The 19137-nt window shown below is 41.9% G+C and overlaps 1 protein-coding gene across 4 annotated transcripts in view; it reads left to right on the top strand.

Moving 5' to 3' along the window:
• The window catches only part of ATR (ATR checkpoint kinase), a 53224-nt gene extending 35188 nt beyond the window's left edge, over nucleotides 1–18036 (top strand). For all 4 annotated transcript variants that reach the window (XM_028731201.2, XM_028731203.2, XM_028731200.2 and 1 more), the window contains 21 exons: nucleotides 75–282; nucleotides 934–1112; nucleotides 2184–2348; nucleotides 3182–3273; nucleotides 4455–4546; nucleotides 4716–4893; nucleotides 5964–6140; nucleotides 6888–7047; nucleotides 7693–7872; nucleotides 8801–8943; nucleotides 9155–9252; nucleotides 9490–9722; nucleotides 10404–10538; nucleotides 11519–11719; nucleotides 12006–12149; nucleotides 13761–13911; nucleotides 14941–15097; nucleotides 15319–15472; nucleotides 16500–16651; nucleotides 16988–17093; nucleotides 17608–18036. In XM_028731201.2, the coding sequence (XP_028587034.2) occupies nucleotides 75–282; nucleotides 934–1112; nucleotides 2184–2348; nucleotides 3182–3273; nucleotides 4455–4546; nucleotides 4716–4893; nucleotides 5964–6140; nucleotides 6888–7047; nucleotides 7693–7872; nucleotides 8801–8943; nucleotides 9155–9252; nucleotides 9490–9722; nucleotides 10404–10538; nucleotides 11519–11719; nucleotides 12006–12149; nucleotides 13761–13911; nucleotides 14941–15097; nucleotides 15319–15472; nucleotides 16500–16651; nucleotides 16988–17093; nucleotides 17608–17781 (3279 nt within the window). In that variant the 3' untranslated portion in view covers nucleotides 17782–18036. The remainder of the gene's footprint in view (nucleotides 1–74; nucleotides 283–933; nucleotides 1113–2183; nucleotides 2349–3181; nucleotides 3274–4454; nucleotides 4547–4715; nucleotides 4894–5963; nucleotides 6141–6887; nucleotides 7048–7692; nucleotides 7873–8800; nucleotides 8944–9154; nucleotides 9253–9489; nucleotides 9723–10403; nucleotides 10539–11518; nucleotides 11720–12005; nucleotides 12150–13760; nucleotides 13912–14940; nucleotides 15098–15318; nucleotides 15473–16499; nucleotides 16652–16987; nucleotides 17094–17607) is intronic.
• The last annotated feature ends 1101 nt before the right edge of the window (nucleotides 18037–19137 follow it).

The raw sequence follows: 19137 nt of genomic DNA on the forward strand, positions 1-19137 counted from the left end.
TCTCTAAATGTTGTGCCGGTTTTCATAATAGCAGTAAGAATTCCAAGGTTGCTTTTTAATTATACATTGTCCAGGTGTTTGCTGAAATCATGACTGTTCTGAAAAACGACGACCCTTTTGCAAGACAATGTGAAGATAGCGCTTCGGATCTAAGCCACTTAAGCACACAGACAGTATTCTCCATGCTTGATCATCTAACGCATTGGGCTAGATATAAATCCCAAAGGCTGAGTGCTGAGAAAGCTGCTAGGAAGTCAAATAAGGACCATGCAGAGCTTCAAGGTTAGTAGTTCTCTTGTGTTTCAGTTGTTCTTGAAAAGGGTTTGTTTGTTCATCTAACAAAATTTATACACTATTTGATTGTAGTAAAACCTCTAAGCAAATTACAGTGGTACCTCGAGTTAAGTACTTAATTCGTTCTGGAGGTCCGTTCTTAACCTGAAACTGTTCTTAACCTGAAGCGCCACTTTAGCTAATGGGGCCTCCTGCTGCTGCCGCGCCTCCGGAACACAATTTCTGTTCTCATCCTGAAGCAAAGTTCTTAACCCGAGGTTAGCGGAGTCTGTAACCTGAAGCGTATGTAACCTGAAGCATATGTAACCTGAAGCATATGTAACCCGAGGTACCACTGTACAAGAAAAATCAGAACTGTCAATAAAAACTCAGTCTAAAACGGTGAAAGAGATCAAAACACATCCATGTCTCCACGTCTGAATAGACTCGCCTAAACAAAAATGTTCTGATCTTGAAGGTGGTCCTGATATCACTATGCAGGGAGTTCCAAAGTTCAGGTGTTGCTACTTTGGAAGATTGATAGGCTCCTTGAGGCCAATCGTCTTGTGCAGGTGGCCTTTTTAAGATTCCCTGATCCTAAGCCATTTACAGGGTTAATTCTAATTATGGCATTTTAAAAAAAACCTTTTTATTCTCTAGCACCAAATGAGGAATATGGAGAATATCAAAGCGTGGTCCGTTTTCTTGACCTCATCCCTCAGGATACTCTGGCTGCAGCTTCTTTTCGCTCCAAAGCATACACAAGAGCAGTAATGCACTTTGAATCATTCATCATGGAAAAGAAACAAAACATTCAGGAGCACCTTGGATTTCTTCAGGTTTGACTTTCTTTAACTTTCTTGAACTTCAGTGCTTCAAACTGTTTCTTTCTGTCCGTTTTTATACTATGTAACTTTATTTGCTTTGCTTTTGTTTGCTGTGAGTGACCAGTTTTTGGTGTGTGTGTGTGTGTGTGTGTGTGTGTGTGTGTGTGTGTGTGTCCCCGCCTCCTTTACTCTGTGGCATAAAGAAAAACAAAAACAAAAACAGCTCACTTGTCTGGTAAGGCAAGTGCTGCTTACTTTTCCTGAACCTCACCATTTCAGGTAGGCTGTGCCATGTTTGTAGGAAATATAAGAGCTCCTAATTGGCATGAGATTTGAAGGGAGATTGATTCACATTTGAGTGTGCTGATACAATAAATAGGTTTTATATTAAGAGAAATATAATTCAGTATTTGCAAAAGTAGGTTTTGATAAACTGAGAAAACATGAAAAGTCACTTCGGATCGCTTTTCAGAGGAAAAGAAAAGGAGAGTTACCAGCATTTTGAGAATTATTAAATAGAATCTTGAACGTATCATGATACCTGTGAAGAAGAAATAATAATAATAATAATTTATTTATACCCCGCCCATCTGGCTGGGTTTCCCCAGCCACTCTGGGTGGCTCCCAACAGAACACCAATAACAATAATAAAAAAGCAACAACGTCAAACATTAAAAACTTCCCGAAACAGGGCTGCCTTCAGATGTCTTCTAAAAGTTATATAGTATTTATTTCCTTGACATCTGAAGAGAGGGTGTTCCACAGGGCGGGCGCTGCTTCCAAAAAGGCCCTCTGCCTGGTTCCTTGTAACTTTGCTTCTCACAGTGAGGGAACCAGCAGAGGATCTTCAGAGGAGGACCTCAGTGTCCGTGCTGAACAGTGGGAGTGGAGACACTCCTTCAGGTATACTGGACCAAGGCCGTTTAGGACTTTAAAGGTCAGCACCAACACTTTGAATTGTGCTTGGAAACGTACCATTGAATGCAACCTACGGAAATTGTTCGCAAAGCTTTTAAGTTGTGGTTTATTTGGCTGGCCAGAATGCTTCCCAATGACGATTATTTTTTTCCTGTTCACACAAAGAAATTGTATGCAGCTATGCATGAGCCAGATGGCGTAGAAGGAGTGAGTGCAATACGGAAGGCAGAGCCATCCCTCAAAGAACAGATCCTGGAACACGAAAGTATTGGCTTGTTGAGAGATGCCACAGCTTGCTATGACAGGGCAATGCAGATGGAGCCTGACCAGGTAAAGCCTATATGTCTTCCTCATTCCTTTTGGCTTTCTCCACCTGTACAGCTACAGGTGAGGAAAAACAATAATAAGCAATGCAGTTGCATCTGATTTAGTATGTATTCTAGAGAATGACACAACAGGCCTACAGTGGTACCTCAGGTTACATACGCTTCAGGTTACATACGCTTCAGGTTACAGACTCTGCTAACCCAGAAATAGTGCTTCAGGTTAAGAACTTTGCTTCAGGATGAGAACAGAAATTGTGCTCCGGCAGCGCAGCGACAGCAGGAGGCCCCATTAGCTAAAGTGGTGCTTCAGGTTAAGAATAGTTTCAGGTTAAGAACAGACCCCCGGAACTAATTAAGTACTTAACCTGAGGTACCACTGTATATTTTGTAGCTTTGTTTGTCACTGGAGAACCATAGTAAAAATCAAGTCAATGCTTAGCTCCTCTACCTTTTTCGGCATCCAAGCCTAAATTCGTAGCCATTGTAAACTAACTACAACAATCATGCATTCTTCCCGTTTTCTCCTGTCTCCACTTGCTCTAATGTCTCCCTTATGCAATTCCCTGGACGGAAGCCTCTTGAGGCAGGGAATCTATAACTTTGTTCTTTGTAAAGAAAAAGCCAGTGTGGGGTGGTGGCTAGGAAGTCCTAGATTTAAATCGAACCATGTAATTCACTGGGTGATGTTGGGCCAGTCACTCTCTCTCAGCATAACTTGCCTCCTCAGGTTGGCTGTAAGGATAAAAAAAGAGGAATGGGGACCACGTTTGCTTGCTTCAACTCCAGGAGAGATACAAATGTAAAATACAAATGTGGTTTTTCTTTCCTCACTTCTAGATAATTCATTATCACGGTGTGGTGAAGTCTATGTTAGGTCTTGGTCAGTTGTCTACTGTAATCACTCAAGTGAATGGAGTACTTGCAAAGAGGTAATATGACTGATATGTTCTTTGTTATAAAATATAAAATATGTTCCATTGCTCAAATGATGGAAAGCTTTATATGCTAACCTCTAAGGGTCTGGTGCAGATATAATGCTAGTTAGCTGAAATACTCATTCTCTTCCCACCTCTTTACTGTTGTTTCCCTCAACCGTGGATTTAGTAGTCGCCAACCTACTTTAGTGAATGCAAACCAGACCCTGAAGTAAGTTAAGAAACCTCACATGGCAGAGGTTCTAGGGAACCATCCATATCTCTGCACAGTATTACATGGGGAATAGTCTGTGAATCATTCAGGGAGCAAGGTCTGGTGTGTGCATCTAGTTTGCCAGCAGGGAGACTTGTTCTTGCCGCTCCCACTGTCTTCCCAGAAATGCCTTTTTGAGAAATGTGTTCCTGACCAAGTATCTAGTACCTTGGATCCTGAACGCCTTGGTACTCGGACGTTTTGGCTCCCAAACCTGGCAAACCCGAGAGTGTTCCAGTTTGCGAACGTTCTTTGGAACTGGAACGTCTGACGGGGCTTCTGCAGCTTCTGATTGGCCGCAGGCCATGCTTTGGTTTCCAAATGTTTTGGAAGTCGAACTGACTTCTGGAACAGATGCCATTCGACTTCCAATGTACGACTGTATCCCATTTCCAAATAGGAAAAAAGGAGAAGGGCACCATGCCTCTGCCTATAAACAAAAGAAGAATAGGAACGGTGAGGTTGCATGCTCCTCCCCTCCTTTGATGCTGCTGTCTCTTCGCAGCCATAATCAGGATTCCCTCTTAACCAAGATACATGGCTGTTTTCATAGATAGGAGGGAACTTTCATTAGCAGCAACTCAGGTTAATGGGGCCAAACCACTGTTAAAGAACTGCAGGCGAAGACTTAAAAGCCATTAGGACACAAGTTAGAGTCCTGTTGGATCAGACCAGCTCATCTTATTGAGCAGCCTGTTCTCATGGTGGTAACCAGATGTCTGGTGGAAACCCTTCCCTTCAGCAGAAGGACAATTGGATTCAATTCCTACAGAAAAAAATCACACAAAGGAGCAGCTTGAATAATTCTCTCTCTCTCTCTCTCTCTCTCTCTCTGTGTGTGTGTGTGTGTGTGTCTTTGTCTTTGTCTTTGTCTTTCTCTGTATTCCGTGTACTGACCTAAGTTTGCTTTTTACCTTCCTAGGCCTGAATGGACTTCTGAATTAAACATGTACAGAGTGGAGGCCGCCTGGAAACTGACACAGTGGGATTCTCTGGAAAATTACATAGCTGCAGGTAGCTATTTAGAACAAATGCCAAGATGGTATTTATTACGCTGATGCTGGATAAATTTTTAATTTAAGCAAATATCAGATCTACAGTAAAATAATAATAATAATCTGTATTGTGTCGCTGGATTACATTGAAATGAAAAAGTGCTTTTTACTTTCTTTCTTTCTTTTAGATGAAAAGTCAAATACATGGAGTGTTAGGCTTGGACAGCTGTTACTCTCGGCCAAAAAGAAAGATGCTACCCGGTTCTATGAAACTTTGAAAGTTGTTCGAGCGGAGCAGATAGTTCCTCTTTCGGCAGCGAGTTTTGAAAGGGGGTCATATCAGCGAGGTTACGAATATATTATCAGGTGCAGCTTCCATTTTGCATGTTCAGTGTCTCGAAGCGTCAGATACTAGTTTAGCCTTTCATTTCGTGCACTGGGGGGCATTTTTTGCTGAAACCATCATGCACATTTTTGACAGTGCTCATTTGGGATAACTAGGCTTTTTCTTACCCATCTTGTTCCTGCTTCATGCAAGGCAAGCATTCCAACATAGAAAATTTACCCATGCATTTTAAAAACCTTATTGGTGCCATGGCAGTGGTCAAAAGGAGAGGTAGCCAACCTGGTGCCCTCCAAATGTTGCTTGTACTACAACTCACATCAGCTCCAGCTAGCCTAGGCAGTGGCTGGAGAAGATGAAAGTCGCAATTTTTCCCCTCCCGAAAGCTTTCACTTTTATCATAACTTCTGGAGAAGAGGAAAGGATATGAGATTTCTCGCGAGATTGCACTAGTTTTTAGGCATCTTCCTTACACTACAGTTGTGGCAGGGGAAGCAAAATGTTAGCAGGATTTTTCCATTTGGCATCCTGATGATAAATTCACATTGTGTATTTTGAGCATTCAGTGTGCTTTGAATACATCTTGGTGTATGGGGTGTAATCCATCTCTGGGGTGGATTAATAGTATTAGTCCTTCCATCCCCATCTGCTTTACAGGGACACAGAGAAAGAGGCTTTGCATAGAACCATCTAGTGTAGGAGTTGAGAACCTGTGCTCCTCCAGATGTTGTTGGACTACAGATCCCAGCATTCTTGCCCGTTGTTCATGCTGGTTTAGACTGATGGGAGTTGTAATCCATGAACATCAGGAAGGCCACAGGTTCCCCGACCCTGATACAGAGATCTTCTAGATCTGAGATTTGTATCTGGTAATCCCAGGTTGCTTGTGCTAGGTCTTCCAGGTCATTTCAGGATGTCCAGACACCAAAGTGTATCAGTAGTTCTCTTGTGCGTACAGGAGACTATGCATACCACTGCCAGAAGGGGTTCTTGTTAGATTACTGAGGGAATTGTTCATGCAGACAGTGAAACAGAATGAAAACACATGGCACTGTGTTGCTTATCAAGCTGATTTTGTTTTGTTTAACTGCAGGCTACACATGTTGTGTGAGTTGGAGCACAGCATTGGATCAATCCTTCAGCAACCTGATAGTGATTATGGTAAAGATTCTCTGAACTGGTGTGCTCGCATAGAAATGACGCAGAACTCGTACAGGGCGAAAGAGCCCATCCTGGCACTTAGACGGGCTTTGCTCAGCCTCACTAAAAGGTGAAACCAGGCTTATTTTGTGTGCTTTCTATCCTGAAACTTGAGTTTCTGCTCTCTCCAAGTGAGATATTGGCTAAAATTGATTGAAATGTCATATTTAAACAAAAAGAATCCCACTACCAATTCCTTCTAAAACACACAAGCATATCTGTTGAAAGAAGCTTGGGTGTGTCCAAGGTGTGGCTATTTCATTTAAGCTTTGCAACTACATATGAAGTGAAAATGAAGCTTCATGGTTGAGTGAGGATTGGAACCTTAGGTCTGTTACACCAAATTGGGCCGTAATTTTTCAGTATGTCCTGAGTCTACTGATCCTAAGTAAGATGTATTTATTCACATTGCTTGTAATGCAGACATTTGTGTTCCTAGCTAGACCTAGAGGCAGCTTTGCAGGGTGAGAATGATCCAGAGTGTCTTAATGTTAAAGCTATCAAATATAATGTCATGTTGCAAGTCACCATGTAAATAATACTATGTAGTAGGTAGAACACTGATGAATAGGATGACTCATAGGGGAAGATGCACAGGAACCAAAGCTTTATTTTAAACCAGTAGCTTGAATGAGGCTTGATAGCTAACAGGTAGCATGAACAATCGTCTTTTAAGATTGGCTAAATTTGTGGAACTGCTTCTAGACTCGGCATCTTTGGTACCTATTGGTACCTATTCTAGATTTGGCATCTTTGGTACCTTTCACAAGCAGTTCCTTTGAATTTTTTTTTTTTAACTTAGTTTATATTTTTACAGAAAGGGTTACAGTGAGCAGATGGGAGAATGTTGGCTCCAAAGCGCTCGAGTCGCCCGGAAAGCGGGTCATCACCAAACAGCATATAATGCCCTCCTCAATGCTGGTGAATCCAAGTTATCTGAGCTATATGTAGAAAGAGCAAAGTGGCTGTGGTCCAAGGTAAGGAAGTTAAATAGAATAAAGCCTGCTGTCATGACACCAGGGTTGGACTCTTCTTTGTCAGTGGGTGAGGCTGGGGGTTCAGAAAAGGTGAGGGAATTGCCCTCTAGGCCAGCCCCAGATGGATATAATACACCAGAAGTACATACACAAGTCTGTTGTGCCAGTGGTCCACAGTGGTTGTGATGTCATCATCTGACTCCTGCTCAGAAGCTCACAGTCTCCTCCACTCCATCAGAGCTGTTGACTGCTAAAGCAGACTGGTCTTCTTTTAAAATGAAGCATCTCCTCTTTCCAGAGATGGAGCCAGCTGCTGAAATGCAACTGCATCCTTATTTAAGGTTCAGCCGAGGATGGTTGCTGCTGAAGCAGCGTTGAAGCTCTGCCACTGAAGCTCTGCCTTTGTACAGCTGAAGACAATCCCCCAAAGCAAGAGTGTATTCCTCCGTGCATAAATGCGTGGAGCAAACAGAACATTTTATAGAAAGGTGTACAAGTTGGAAATAAATAAGTGAGGCTTCTTCTATATGTGAATTTATGGGCACATACCTGTAACACTCTGGGCCATGATTTATTTACAGGGTTCCCGCGTTGTAAAGTTCAGAAAATGAATGCTAACTTATGATAATGGTTTTTCTTTTTTAGGGGGACGCTCACCAAGGTCTTATCATTCTTCAGAAGGGGGTTGACTTATGTTTTCCAGATAACCAAGTACCACCTGACCCTAAAAGTAAACTTATTCATGGGCAAGCCCTGTTGCTAGTGGGAAGATTTATGGAAGAAACGGCCAACTTTGAGAGTAATGCCGTAATGAAAAAATATAAGGTAAGCACTAAACTTAGAGTCGGGTGGCGCTGTGGGTAAAAGCCTCAGCGCCTAGGACTTGCCGATCGAAAGGTCGGTGGTTCGAATCCCCGCGGCGGGGTGCGCTCCCGTTGCTCGGTCCCAGCGCCTGCCAACCTAGCAGTTCGAAAGCACCTTCGGGTGCAAGTAGATAAATAGGGACCGCTTTCTAGCGGGAACGTAAACGGTGTTTCCGTGTGCGGCTCTGGCTCGCCAGAGCAGCGATGTCACGCTGGCCACGTGACCCGGAAGTGTCTCCGGACAGCGCTGGCCCCCGGCCTCTTAAGTGAGATGGGCGCACAACCCCAGAGTCTGGCAAGACTGGCCCATACGGGCAGGGGTACCTTTACCTTTACCTTAAACTTAGAGCATTTACGTACTATATTGTAACATGCAGAGATGTAGTAAAGGCGTGTTGAATTATATGATATTGCTTTTTAGTTATTTGTGTATTTTTTCTAACTTGTACTTTGTAGGACATTGTTCAAACATAACTGACTGAGTGAGGAATTATATCCAGCATTATGCAAATTGAATGCAATATGCACAGTCCAGTTTTCATTTCTGCTCTTCCCCACTGCCAGTCCTCTGCACCTCTAAAAAAAATGCTGGCAGAGGTGTCCAAACACTGTGGGGTACAGTGGATTGGGGTGAGGGAGTCACCTAATATTGGGATGGAGGAATTTTCCACCCCTCATGCAAGGTTCCCGGTTTTCGGATGATACTCCCCTCTCCCTGTCGTCCACTGTAGCTCCATAAGACATAACCTTGACCTTCTGGAAATACTTTTTTGGCGTTCTAGGCGACTACAAGAGGGAAGGAGGAAGGGAAGCTCAGTTGCACTGGTACAACCGAAGATTCTTAATTCTAACTATTCATTTCTAACTCCCTTCCCATTTTTTCCCTCCAGGATGTTACTACTTACTTGCCAGAATGGGAGAATGGACACTTCTACCTTGCCAAATACTATGATAAAGTGATGCCTACAGTAACAGAAAACAAGATGGAAAAACAGGGAGAACTGATTAAATATATTGTTATTCACTTTGGAAGGTTAGAAGGCACAGTTGCTGTTCAGTTGGTGCACTTAGCTATATTTGGTTATGTACATTAAATATCTGTCACTATGTAGCAGATGGCTTGGGGTTGTGTTGATTTAGTAGGAGTGTGTACACAGCCTTAGTATGGGTTATGGGATTAAAGAACCGTTTATATCATTTACAATTTTCCTATTAAAGATTACATGTCAGCATTTTACTTTCAGATCCTTACATTTCGGAAATCAGTTCATCTACCAGTCGATGCCAAGAATGTTATCTCTGTGGCTTGACTTCGGAGCTAAAGCATATGAATGTGACAAAGGTAGGAATTTTTTATATTAAAAAAAACACTGTTTCTACATTATCTAGAGACATTTTTTTTAATATACTAATTGCATTAGTTTCTGTATTCTGGACCTGGATGGTCCAGTTGGAGTGACCAGAAGTGAATTGGTATTGACTTTATGATATGTGCCATGATCCTTGAAAAGTAAATATCAGTGAAGATTTTCCAGATCCTCATAGCAAAATAAGGATTGTTTTACATCTTATCATCTAGGTAGTCGCCATGATCGTGCACAAATGAAAAACGACTTGGCTAAAATCAACAAGGCGATTACAGAGCACACCCAACTTTTGGCTCCTTACCAGTTTTTGACGGCTTTCTCTCAGCTGATTTCCCGAATCTGCCACTCCCATGATGATGTCTTTGTTGTTCTTATGGCAATCATTGCGAAGGTTTTTGTAACTTACCCTCAACAGGCAATGTGGATGATGACTGCTGTATCCAAGGTAACTTGATAAATACAGTTGCATCTCTCTCTCTCTCTCTCTCTCTCTCTCTCTCTCTCTCTGTTTTTAGCTTTCTGTCTCCAAACAGAATAGCCAGTTCATTTTTCAGATACATAAGCAAATTTTGTGTGTGTGGAGTTGCCGCTTTCTTTAAAGGGTCCCTCATGCACAGTGGTTTTAATATACTAGATTTCCAGTCCCTCTTTAATTTTCTAATCAAATATCATTTTCTTAACTAAAAGCAGAGGAAGCTGCAGTTAGGTCAGTTATTCTGAGTATTTTGAAACTGCATGATAGGTCGACTTCATTTATTTTAATTTTTTTTATCCCAGGCAATCACCCTTCTAGACATTGAGCTAGCACGGATCTGCTTAGCTGCTTTATAACCATCCTCATAGGCCCTTATTTGAAGCCATGTTGTCTCACTCATACGTAATATTTGCATCTCATGAGGGCTCATCTGGGGCCTATGTTAGTGTTTTTAAGATGTCAGGCAAATAAATTTTGGTTTTCCCAGTCTTTTAACATCTATAGCTTACTATTTCTGCTGTGCTGGTTTTTAGTGCTGCCTTTAATTGTTCTAAACTGACGTCCTGTGGTGTTGTTGTAAAACCACCCTGGGAACTTTTGAATTGAAGAGTGATACAGAGATATTTGAAATGAACTCTTTCTTTTTTGTAGTCCTCCTACGCAATGCGTGTGAACAGATGCAAGGAAATCCTCAACAAAGCTATTCACATGAAGGCATCTCTGGGAAAGTTTATAGGGGATGCAGCTCGCCTGACAGATAAACTCCTAGAGCTGTGTAACAAATCGGTAAAGTTTATTCCGCAGAGAAGTTGCTCCTTTCCCATAGTTTAGCGTTGCTAATCAGATTTAAAGGATTCTTCTACTTGGTGAAACAAGAATGTACAATCTGATGTTTTTTTCTGGAGGAGGCCCCAACTTCCTGGAGCAGATATGGGGTGCTGCTGCAGGACAGGTGCTGCAGAATTTATTCCATCAACGGTGTCAGTTCTGCTGGGAGATAGATACTGTTGGACTTTACCTACAACATTATTATCATGCTACTTGACACTTGAAGATAATAATTTAGTTTCAATCCTAAGCCCATTTGCTTGATAGTAAACCCTATTTAACCCAATGGGACTTACTTAGGAGTGGATAGGGTTAGGATTGCTGCCTAAGACGATTTATAAAGATGAAAATGCTAGGTTACATATCCCCGAGGCTTCAAAATCATCATTTCAAAGTGATCAGATTTTCAGTAACTTTATTGGTTTTAATAAAGACATAATTGATAAATAAGCACACTTTGGTATTAAGAGGTCTTTGATCAGCTATGCTCAGTGCTTTTTTCTAAAAAAAATTGTTGGGGGGTACTCTTATTTTGAGTAAATCACCATTTTATAGTTCAAATCGGGGGAAATAAATACAGCAAATGGACAAAAGATTCACAAAATGTTTAGGGGTATGCGTACCCCTTTATCCCCTCAGAAAAAAAGCACTGGCTATGCGTATTGTTGTACTGACTAAAAAAATAAATAAATTCAGCTGTTTGCTTGGTTGTCCTTGCACAGTTTAATTATTGCATTGAGGTTAGCTCTGACACAAGGAACTCCCCTGAACATAGTTTGTGGAGATGAAGTTCAGTCCCATTTCACAAAAGGGAGGGAAGAATTGGAAATATTCCTAACTTGTGAAATAAAAGTTGTAAATGGAAACTGTTAAGAGTGTCAGTATCTTTTAAGTATTTACCTTATCCTTTGAGTAGTGTGCATTAACTTTTTTCCCAGGTTGATGGGAGCACCTCCACATTAAGCATGAACATTCATTTCAAAAGTCTCAAAAAGCTGATAGAGGAGCAGACATTTAGTGAAATCCTTATTCCTTTGCAATCGGTGATGATACCTACTCTGCCTTCGGCTCCTGGCACACATTTGAATCATGATCCTTTTCCTGGGTGTTGGCCTTACATTGCTGGCTTTGGTGACACAGTGAGTATTAAGGTTCTGTGTTTAAATATATATTGATGCAAGTTAGCTCTTTAACATACAGTAAAATACTTGGCTGCAGAAGTGAATAGCAGAAAAGAAATAGAGGGGAAAGGGTCTTTGATAAGGGGAAGGATGAACTGGAGGCCTGAGGAGCTTGTCTGGATAATCAGTATACATTTATGAACCAATGTAAAGTTTTAAGATGATTTGGATTAGGTGTAGATTTTAGCAAGAGAATACATTAAGCATTTTTTTTTCATGCTAAATTGTTGCTGTCTTTCTTTAGGTTGAAATCCTTTCCTCTCTTCAGAAGCCCAAGAAGATTACTTTAAATGGTTCAGATGGGAAGTCCTATATCATGATGTGCAAGCCAAAAGATGACCTAAGAAAGGACTGTCGACTCATGGAGTTCAATTCCCTGATAAATAAGGTTCTTTCACTCTTTAAGTGTGTTTTGCAAAGCTGGATATTGGCAGTCCGACTAACCTTTTCACCCCCTTACTTTCCATTGGGGCTTTGTAGGAGTATTGCCTCGTTAATTGCCCCCCCCCCCCAAAATCATGAATTAATAAAGAAATAAAATTTTATTCACAAAAAGAAGAGACTTGAAACAATACAATATACTGTTTGCTATATCAACTATAGCGACCATTTATGATATTTATTCAGGAACCCTCCTCCAGACTATTTACTTTTGCAGTACAGTTGTACCTTGGATCCCGAACACTTTGGTACTTGGATGTTTTGCCTCCCAAATGTGAGTGTTCCGGTTTGCAAACATTCTTTGGAACCCGAACGTCCAGCGGGGTTTACTGCAGCCAATCAGAAGCTGCGTTTTGGTTTTCGAACATTTTGGAAGTCGAACGGACTTCCGGAACAGATTCCGTTCAACTTCCAAGGTACGACTGTACTGAGAATTCTTCATTGTTAGGCATCGACGTCTGCATGCATGTACATATGCATAAAAGAAGCATCCAAACCATAAATGAGCAATCTTGACCATTTTAATTCCAGTAGCCACAACCTTACAGACATTGATATTTTTTTCTACAGAGCAAGTGTTTGATCCAAGGTTATGAGAAGAAAGTGAAACTTCTGGATCTGTTTTCATAACTCTTAATACCCCATGGGCTTAGTCTAGAAGGCAACACTTAATTTCTATCTAGCTTTCCTTTTCTGAAAATGCCAAAAAAAAAAAAAAAAAACCTCATCCTCTGATGTCACATACCATCCTGACCACTCTGACAACTCTTGGCTCACAGCAATCATCTGATATGCCAACCGTTACTGAGGAAGGCAGATGCTGATACAAGTAACTAAACAGTTTGAGATACTGTACATACTATTTTTCTTATTTGTACAACTATAATAAAGAACTATGGGATGGATCCCAGCCATTGCCAGAGTCCAGCAAATATTTCAGCTAAGGTCCTTTTCAAATGTGACATTGGGTATGTGCTGGTGGTTTCTTAAGCTGTATAGGGTTATATTTAGTTAGCCTCCATGAATTGCTGCTGCCTACTTCACACTACTTTAGATCACCAACTATGTACAGTGGTGCCTCGCAAGACGAAATTAATCCGTTCCGCGAGTCTCTTCGTCTTGCGGTTTTTTCGTCTTGCGAAGCACGGCTATTAGCGGCTTAGCGGCTATTAACGGCTTAGCGGCTATTAATGGCTTAGCGGCTTTAAGAAAAAGGAAACAAACTCGCAAGAACTCGCAAGACATTTCGTCTTGCAAAGCAAGTCCATAGGGAAATTCGTCTTGCGGAATGACTCAAAAAACGGAAAACCCTTTCGTCTAGCGAGTTTTTCGTCTTGGGAGGCATTCGTCTTGTGGGGCACCACTGTATGCCCTTTTTGGCAGAAGAGAGAATAGCATGGAATAGCTGGAAGGGGATGAAAGATAGGTGTGTGTGTGTGTGTGTGTGTGTGTGTGTGTGAGAGAGAGAGAGAGAGAGAGAGAGAGAGAGAGAGAGAGATTTTATTTATATGGTATATATGGCATTGGTCTTATGGTTGATGATATGTTTCTTCCATAGTGCTTAAGAAAGGATGCAGAGTCACGGAGGAGAGAACTCCACATCCGAACCTACGCTGTTATTCCTCTGAATGAAGAATGTGGAATAATTGAATGGGTGAACAACACTGCTGGCTTAAGAAATATCCTGATCAAATTATACAGAGAGAAAGGTAGGAAACAAAAGCCCTTTTTAAATGGGGAAAAAATATATGTCTGTGAGTGACAACAGAAGATGTGGAAGGGAGGGTGTGGAATGTTACACAATCCTTCAAAATATGTCATGTTGGTCTCCCATGCTCTGATTAGTATAAAGCGGCTGTGTTTTCACATAATGGTAAGCAATAAACTATAGCTTGCTACACATCAAAGTGTGCCTACTTTTTTCCTCCCTACTACTGCTGAACAAAAACCAACTACAATACTTTGTTTACGGTTGTGCCCAGATCAGGGATCATATTTGCTTTACTCCAAACCAAACCATGATAATAAGCCATGGTTTGTTCCTGGCTTACCTATTGTGGTTTGAGCAAAACAAGCCACGACTTGGGATTTCAGTTCCCACCAGCTGCGAGCAGCAGCTGCATTGTTGACATCATGTGATGTCTCTGAGCGTGAGACAGGAAGTCTCTGCCTTTTCTCATTGTAACCGGAGAGTGACTGAGTGTTACTTTCGCTTCTGAGTTGAAGCTTGAGTCGAGTCGGAGACTCTTGTGTTATGCTGCTCAGGAGAGCAGTCATGTTTGTACAGTCTAAATAAAGTAGTTGAGTAGACTACGGACTGTCTCTTTCTTCTGTGATGAGATGCCAGAAGAAGGCGAGTGTGCTCCTCTCAGGAGGGAGGGGTCGCTTATCACCGGTCTCTCTGGACTGAGGGAGAATTCCAGCCAGAGAGTGACCACCGGAGAGAAGCCCCAGTGGCTCAGGAAGTTGGCACCCTTCCCCGGGGGCGTTTTCCCCAACAGACCCCTGGTTTAAACGTTCAAGCTAAGCCAGGGACCTTGCTTTGCTTCCTCCGCATGTGTTTGGGGAGGAGCAGGGAAGGAACAAAGCAGGTGTGATTCGCTTGTTCACTGAAAGCTGTGGCTTATGGCCTATCAAAAGGTGCAAATGTAGCCTCAGTGTTTACTCAACCTACCATCGCTGACTAGTTTAACTGTATAGCATTAGCTTACTGTGTCTAACTGATTTTTCTTTCATAGGTGTCTACATGACAGGAAAAGAGCTACGTCAATGTATGCTTCCAAAAACAGCACCTCTGTCGGAAAAACTGAAAGTTTACAAAGAAACTCTGCTTCCCCGGCACCCTCCAATTTTTCATGAATGGTTTCTGAGGAAATTCCCTGATCCTACTTCCTGGTCAGTTTGTTGCCCTTTACTATTGCATTTATGTTGCTGTCATGCCAAGGGTTAAAAAGAGAGCCAGTTGTAATGTAGCAGAAGCTGTGAAGGCAATAAGTTTATTCATCATAGGGATGATGAATGGGATCTTGGTTTCTTTGCTGTGATCAGAAACATTTAAGTATAAGGGGAAGAAGGCCCAAATAACCATGTGCTTCTATGGTATTTCTTCTTTCTAGGTACAGCAGCAGATCAGCCTATTGTCGTTCCACTGCAGTGATGTCAATGGTAGGGTACATACTAGGGCTTGGTGATCGTCATGGAGAAAATATTCTGTTTGATTCCTTAACAGGTGACTGTGTGCATGTGGATTTCAACTGCCTGTTCAATAAGGTGAGAAACTAAAACACTTCCATTGTCTCAAGTAATTGAAAACAATTTTCCTTTTCAAATGACGTTGCACGGTTCAAAGAAGTTGCACAGCTGAACACTTGACAAACTAAAGGATTATGTTGGAAGTTACGTCATGAATATATTTCTGTGGCGTCTGCTTGAGGTACTCCTGTAAATGTTTAAGGCAAACTTCACTTCAGAACTTAGCATCACCGTATTATTCGCCCTATAGGACACACTTTTCCCCCTCAAAAATGAAGGGGAAATGTGTGTGCGTCCTATGGGGCGAATGCAGGCTTTCGCTGAAGCCTGGAGAGCGAGAAGGGTCGGTGCGCACCGACCCCTCTCGCTCTCCAGGCTTCAGGAGAGCCCCAGCGCCAGCCCCACAAGGTCGGGGGACAGCGGGGAGGCGGAACGCCGCCATCCCGCTGTCTCCCAATGTGGTTTGGAGGCTGACGGCGGGGAGACGCATGCTTCTCCCTGCTGCCAGCCCCGCAAGCTCCGGAGACAGCTGGGAGGCGCAGCACGTCTTCCCGCTGTCCCCGGACCTGGTCTGAAGGTGGGCGGCGGGGAGAAGAGCGCTTCTCCCCACTGCCGGCCCCACAAGCGCCTGGGGGGGAAATAAATTTTTTTTCTTTATTCCCCCCCCCCCAAAAAAAAACTTGGTGCGTCCTATGGGGCGAAAAATACGGTATATGATGCCAAAAATATTTCGTTTTGGCATCCAACGACCAAATCAGTTGCTAGCAAACAGTCGCTTTATATAGCTTTTACCTGTTCATTATGCTCAGAGAAGATCATGACAAAGCAAAAAGCAAAATATAAAGACGTCAACTATAACTATATGTATATGAGATCATTCAAAGTATCTGTTTGCCTTTCAGATTTTACATAACAATATTAAATTTACAGTAGTGTATTGGTTGGTTAAGTTTCGTTGGAATTACAATCTTATGCAACAGTTAATGTGCACCACATGAGAAGGGTAGTCTTACGAAATCCTACAATGAATTATTTTCTTTTGAAGGGAGAAATGTTTGATTTTCCGGAGATTGTTCCATTTCGCCTTACACATAACATGGTCAATGGTATGGGTCCAATGGGGACGGAAGGTCTCTTCCGAAGAGCTTGTGAAGTTACACTGAGACTCATGCGTGATCAGAGAGAACCACTAATGAGGTACAACAACAGATGTGAAAAACTTCATATGCTATCTAACTTTACAATGTGAACTATTTAACCACTATAAATTCCTAGCCGCACTTTAACTTTTCAGGGTTGGGGGGGGGGTGCGGCTTATATTTGGGCCAATACGGTACATGCAAGATGCTGTGAGCATTTTGAAGGAAGAGTGAGGTGTAAGTAACAACAACAAGAAAGTTCTGTTTGTGTAATGATTTAGAATTGCAAAAGTTGAAAGATGTATAAATGATGTTTCTTTCCCACCGAAACTACAACTGCAACTAAATGAATTGTCTTGAACCGTTAACTTTCCTTTGTTTATATGTCATCTAGTGTTTTGAAGACTTTTCTCCACGATCCTCTTGTGGAATGGAGTAAACCAGTCAGAGGCAATACAAAAACCCTTGTGAATGAAACTGGAGAAATTGTCAATGAAAAGGTGACTTGGTGGGGGTGGGGACACCTTAAATACAGACGGGACAGTTAATTCAAATTGTGTACCAAAAATTCAGATTCTGTGCTACGGAGTCCCACACTTGGGCTACATACACATCGTACATTTAAGATACATGACTCCCCCCTTCACAATAATCCTGGTAGTCTACCCCTTATAGAGCTACAATTCCCAGCACCCTTAACTACATTTCCTAGGATTCTTTAGGGAGTCCATGTGCTTTAAATGTATGGTGTGCATGCAGCCTTGATGTACCAATAAATTATGCAAATTACATTTGCTTAGTTTACAAGTTCCCTTTTTGAGCGGAATATCTGAAGTGGAGTGCAAGTCAATATGAGTAACTGGAAGAGAGGAATGCCTGGCAGTAATTAATAAAAATAGCTATTAATGCAACTTTCAGGTGGGGGACAGATGTAACTGCTGCTACTAAAAGATTACCTTCTAGTCTATTAATGCCACCCTTTCGTCAGCTTGACTATTGTTTGCTTGCTTTCAGGCCAAGACCCATGTTTTGGATATAGATCAGCGACTTCAGGGTGTGATTAAAAACAGGAATAGAGTAAAGGGCCTGCCTTTGTCAATTGAAGGACATGTTCACCATCTCATTCAAGATGCAACAGATGAAAACTTTCTGTGCCAGATGTACCTTGGCTGGGCTCCGCATATGTGAACCCCTTAGCATTTACAAACGGGTTACTGTAAAAAAAAATGGGGGGGGGGGAGAGGGTTAGTTCAGGAACACCTGTTTTTTGTTTTTTAAAAAACATTTCCTATCATTTCTACTTTGATATTTTCTGCTAGCACAACTCTGTGTTTCAGTGTGTAATTTTGTTTATATTCCATATTTGTATATAAATGCCACTTGTATTTGAAAAGCCATTTATACAGATTATTAAAGAGCTGAAACCTTTCATTTTAAAAAGTTTGAATGCAGCATTTTAGCTACTCAATATTTTTATCTTTTATCACTATTAAAAGGGTATGCGCAATACCTAGATTATCTCCCCATTCCACACCTGAAAGGCCTTTTTTTAAGTGCCCCAACTACTAAGTTGGATTAAGTAGTACTAAAGTGTTAATAAAACTGGTCCCAATGTAAACGTTTCTATATTTCAGTTGCAAAATCCTGTTAATGCTCAGGATTCTGGATGCTATCTGTGGCAACTTATTACCATTTTAGCATTCATTATAGCAGAGCTTTCCAAACTGCTCATGTTGGTGACACACTTTTTAGACATGCATCATTTTGTAACACAGTAATTCAGTTTTACTAACAAACTGGAGGTTAAACTAACCCTTTCCAGTCCCAGAAGGATCACGGGGAGCTTTCACGCTACACACCTACACAAGGCAGTCAACACACTAACCCAAGTCAAGTAAGTGCGGTGGTCGGGTAGCAATGGGTAGGTCTGGGTGAGCCGGAGCTGCTTGTTGCTGCTGCCAGTTCTGGGCCCTGTGGCAGCCTGGGCCTGACTCTGCAAGGTGCAGAGTGAAATCCACCCCAGCGCCTAGTCAAATGGGGTCATCTGGTGCTGCTGACTTGCATCTAGTCATGGGTATAATTCATGGTTATTGTAAATGAGGGTTGTATCTAACCAAAGTGCACTCAAAATTATTGGTGGAGTCTACTCCACCAATGCTGTATGGCAGAGATTTCCCAACATTAATGCTGTATTTCCTAACCTGGGGGGTTCTTATTCCAAGGATGGAATAAGACCACACATTAAACAAAAGTGGTGTGAGAGCTTTCTGAGCTGTGATACTTTGAGAGTTCTAAGAGAAGAGGAGAAAGGAGTTGGCCGGAGGTAAAGGAGGGCAGGGGCTCAGTTATGTTGACTTCCACTGTCTGAATACCAGTTGCTGGTAGTTCTGCTTTTTGGCCATCTGGTTTGGCCATTGTGAAGGAGTGGATGTTAAGAGTTGTAGCAAGTAGAATCCCTGATTTGGACCTTGTGTAGAGTAGAAATGAATTTGCTCTCCACCACGACAAGTCTTAAAATGGTTACTTCATATTTTATAAACATTT

This window comes from Podarcis muralis, chromosome 6, assembly GCF_964188315.1.
Source record: "Podarcis muralis chromosome 6, rPodMur119.hap1.1, whole genome shotgun sequence".
Lineage (NCBI taxonomy): Eukaryota > Metazoa > Chordata > Lepidosauria > Squamata > Lacertidae > Podarcis > Podarcis muralis.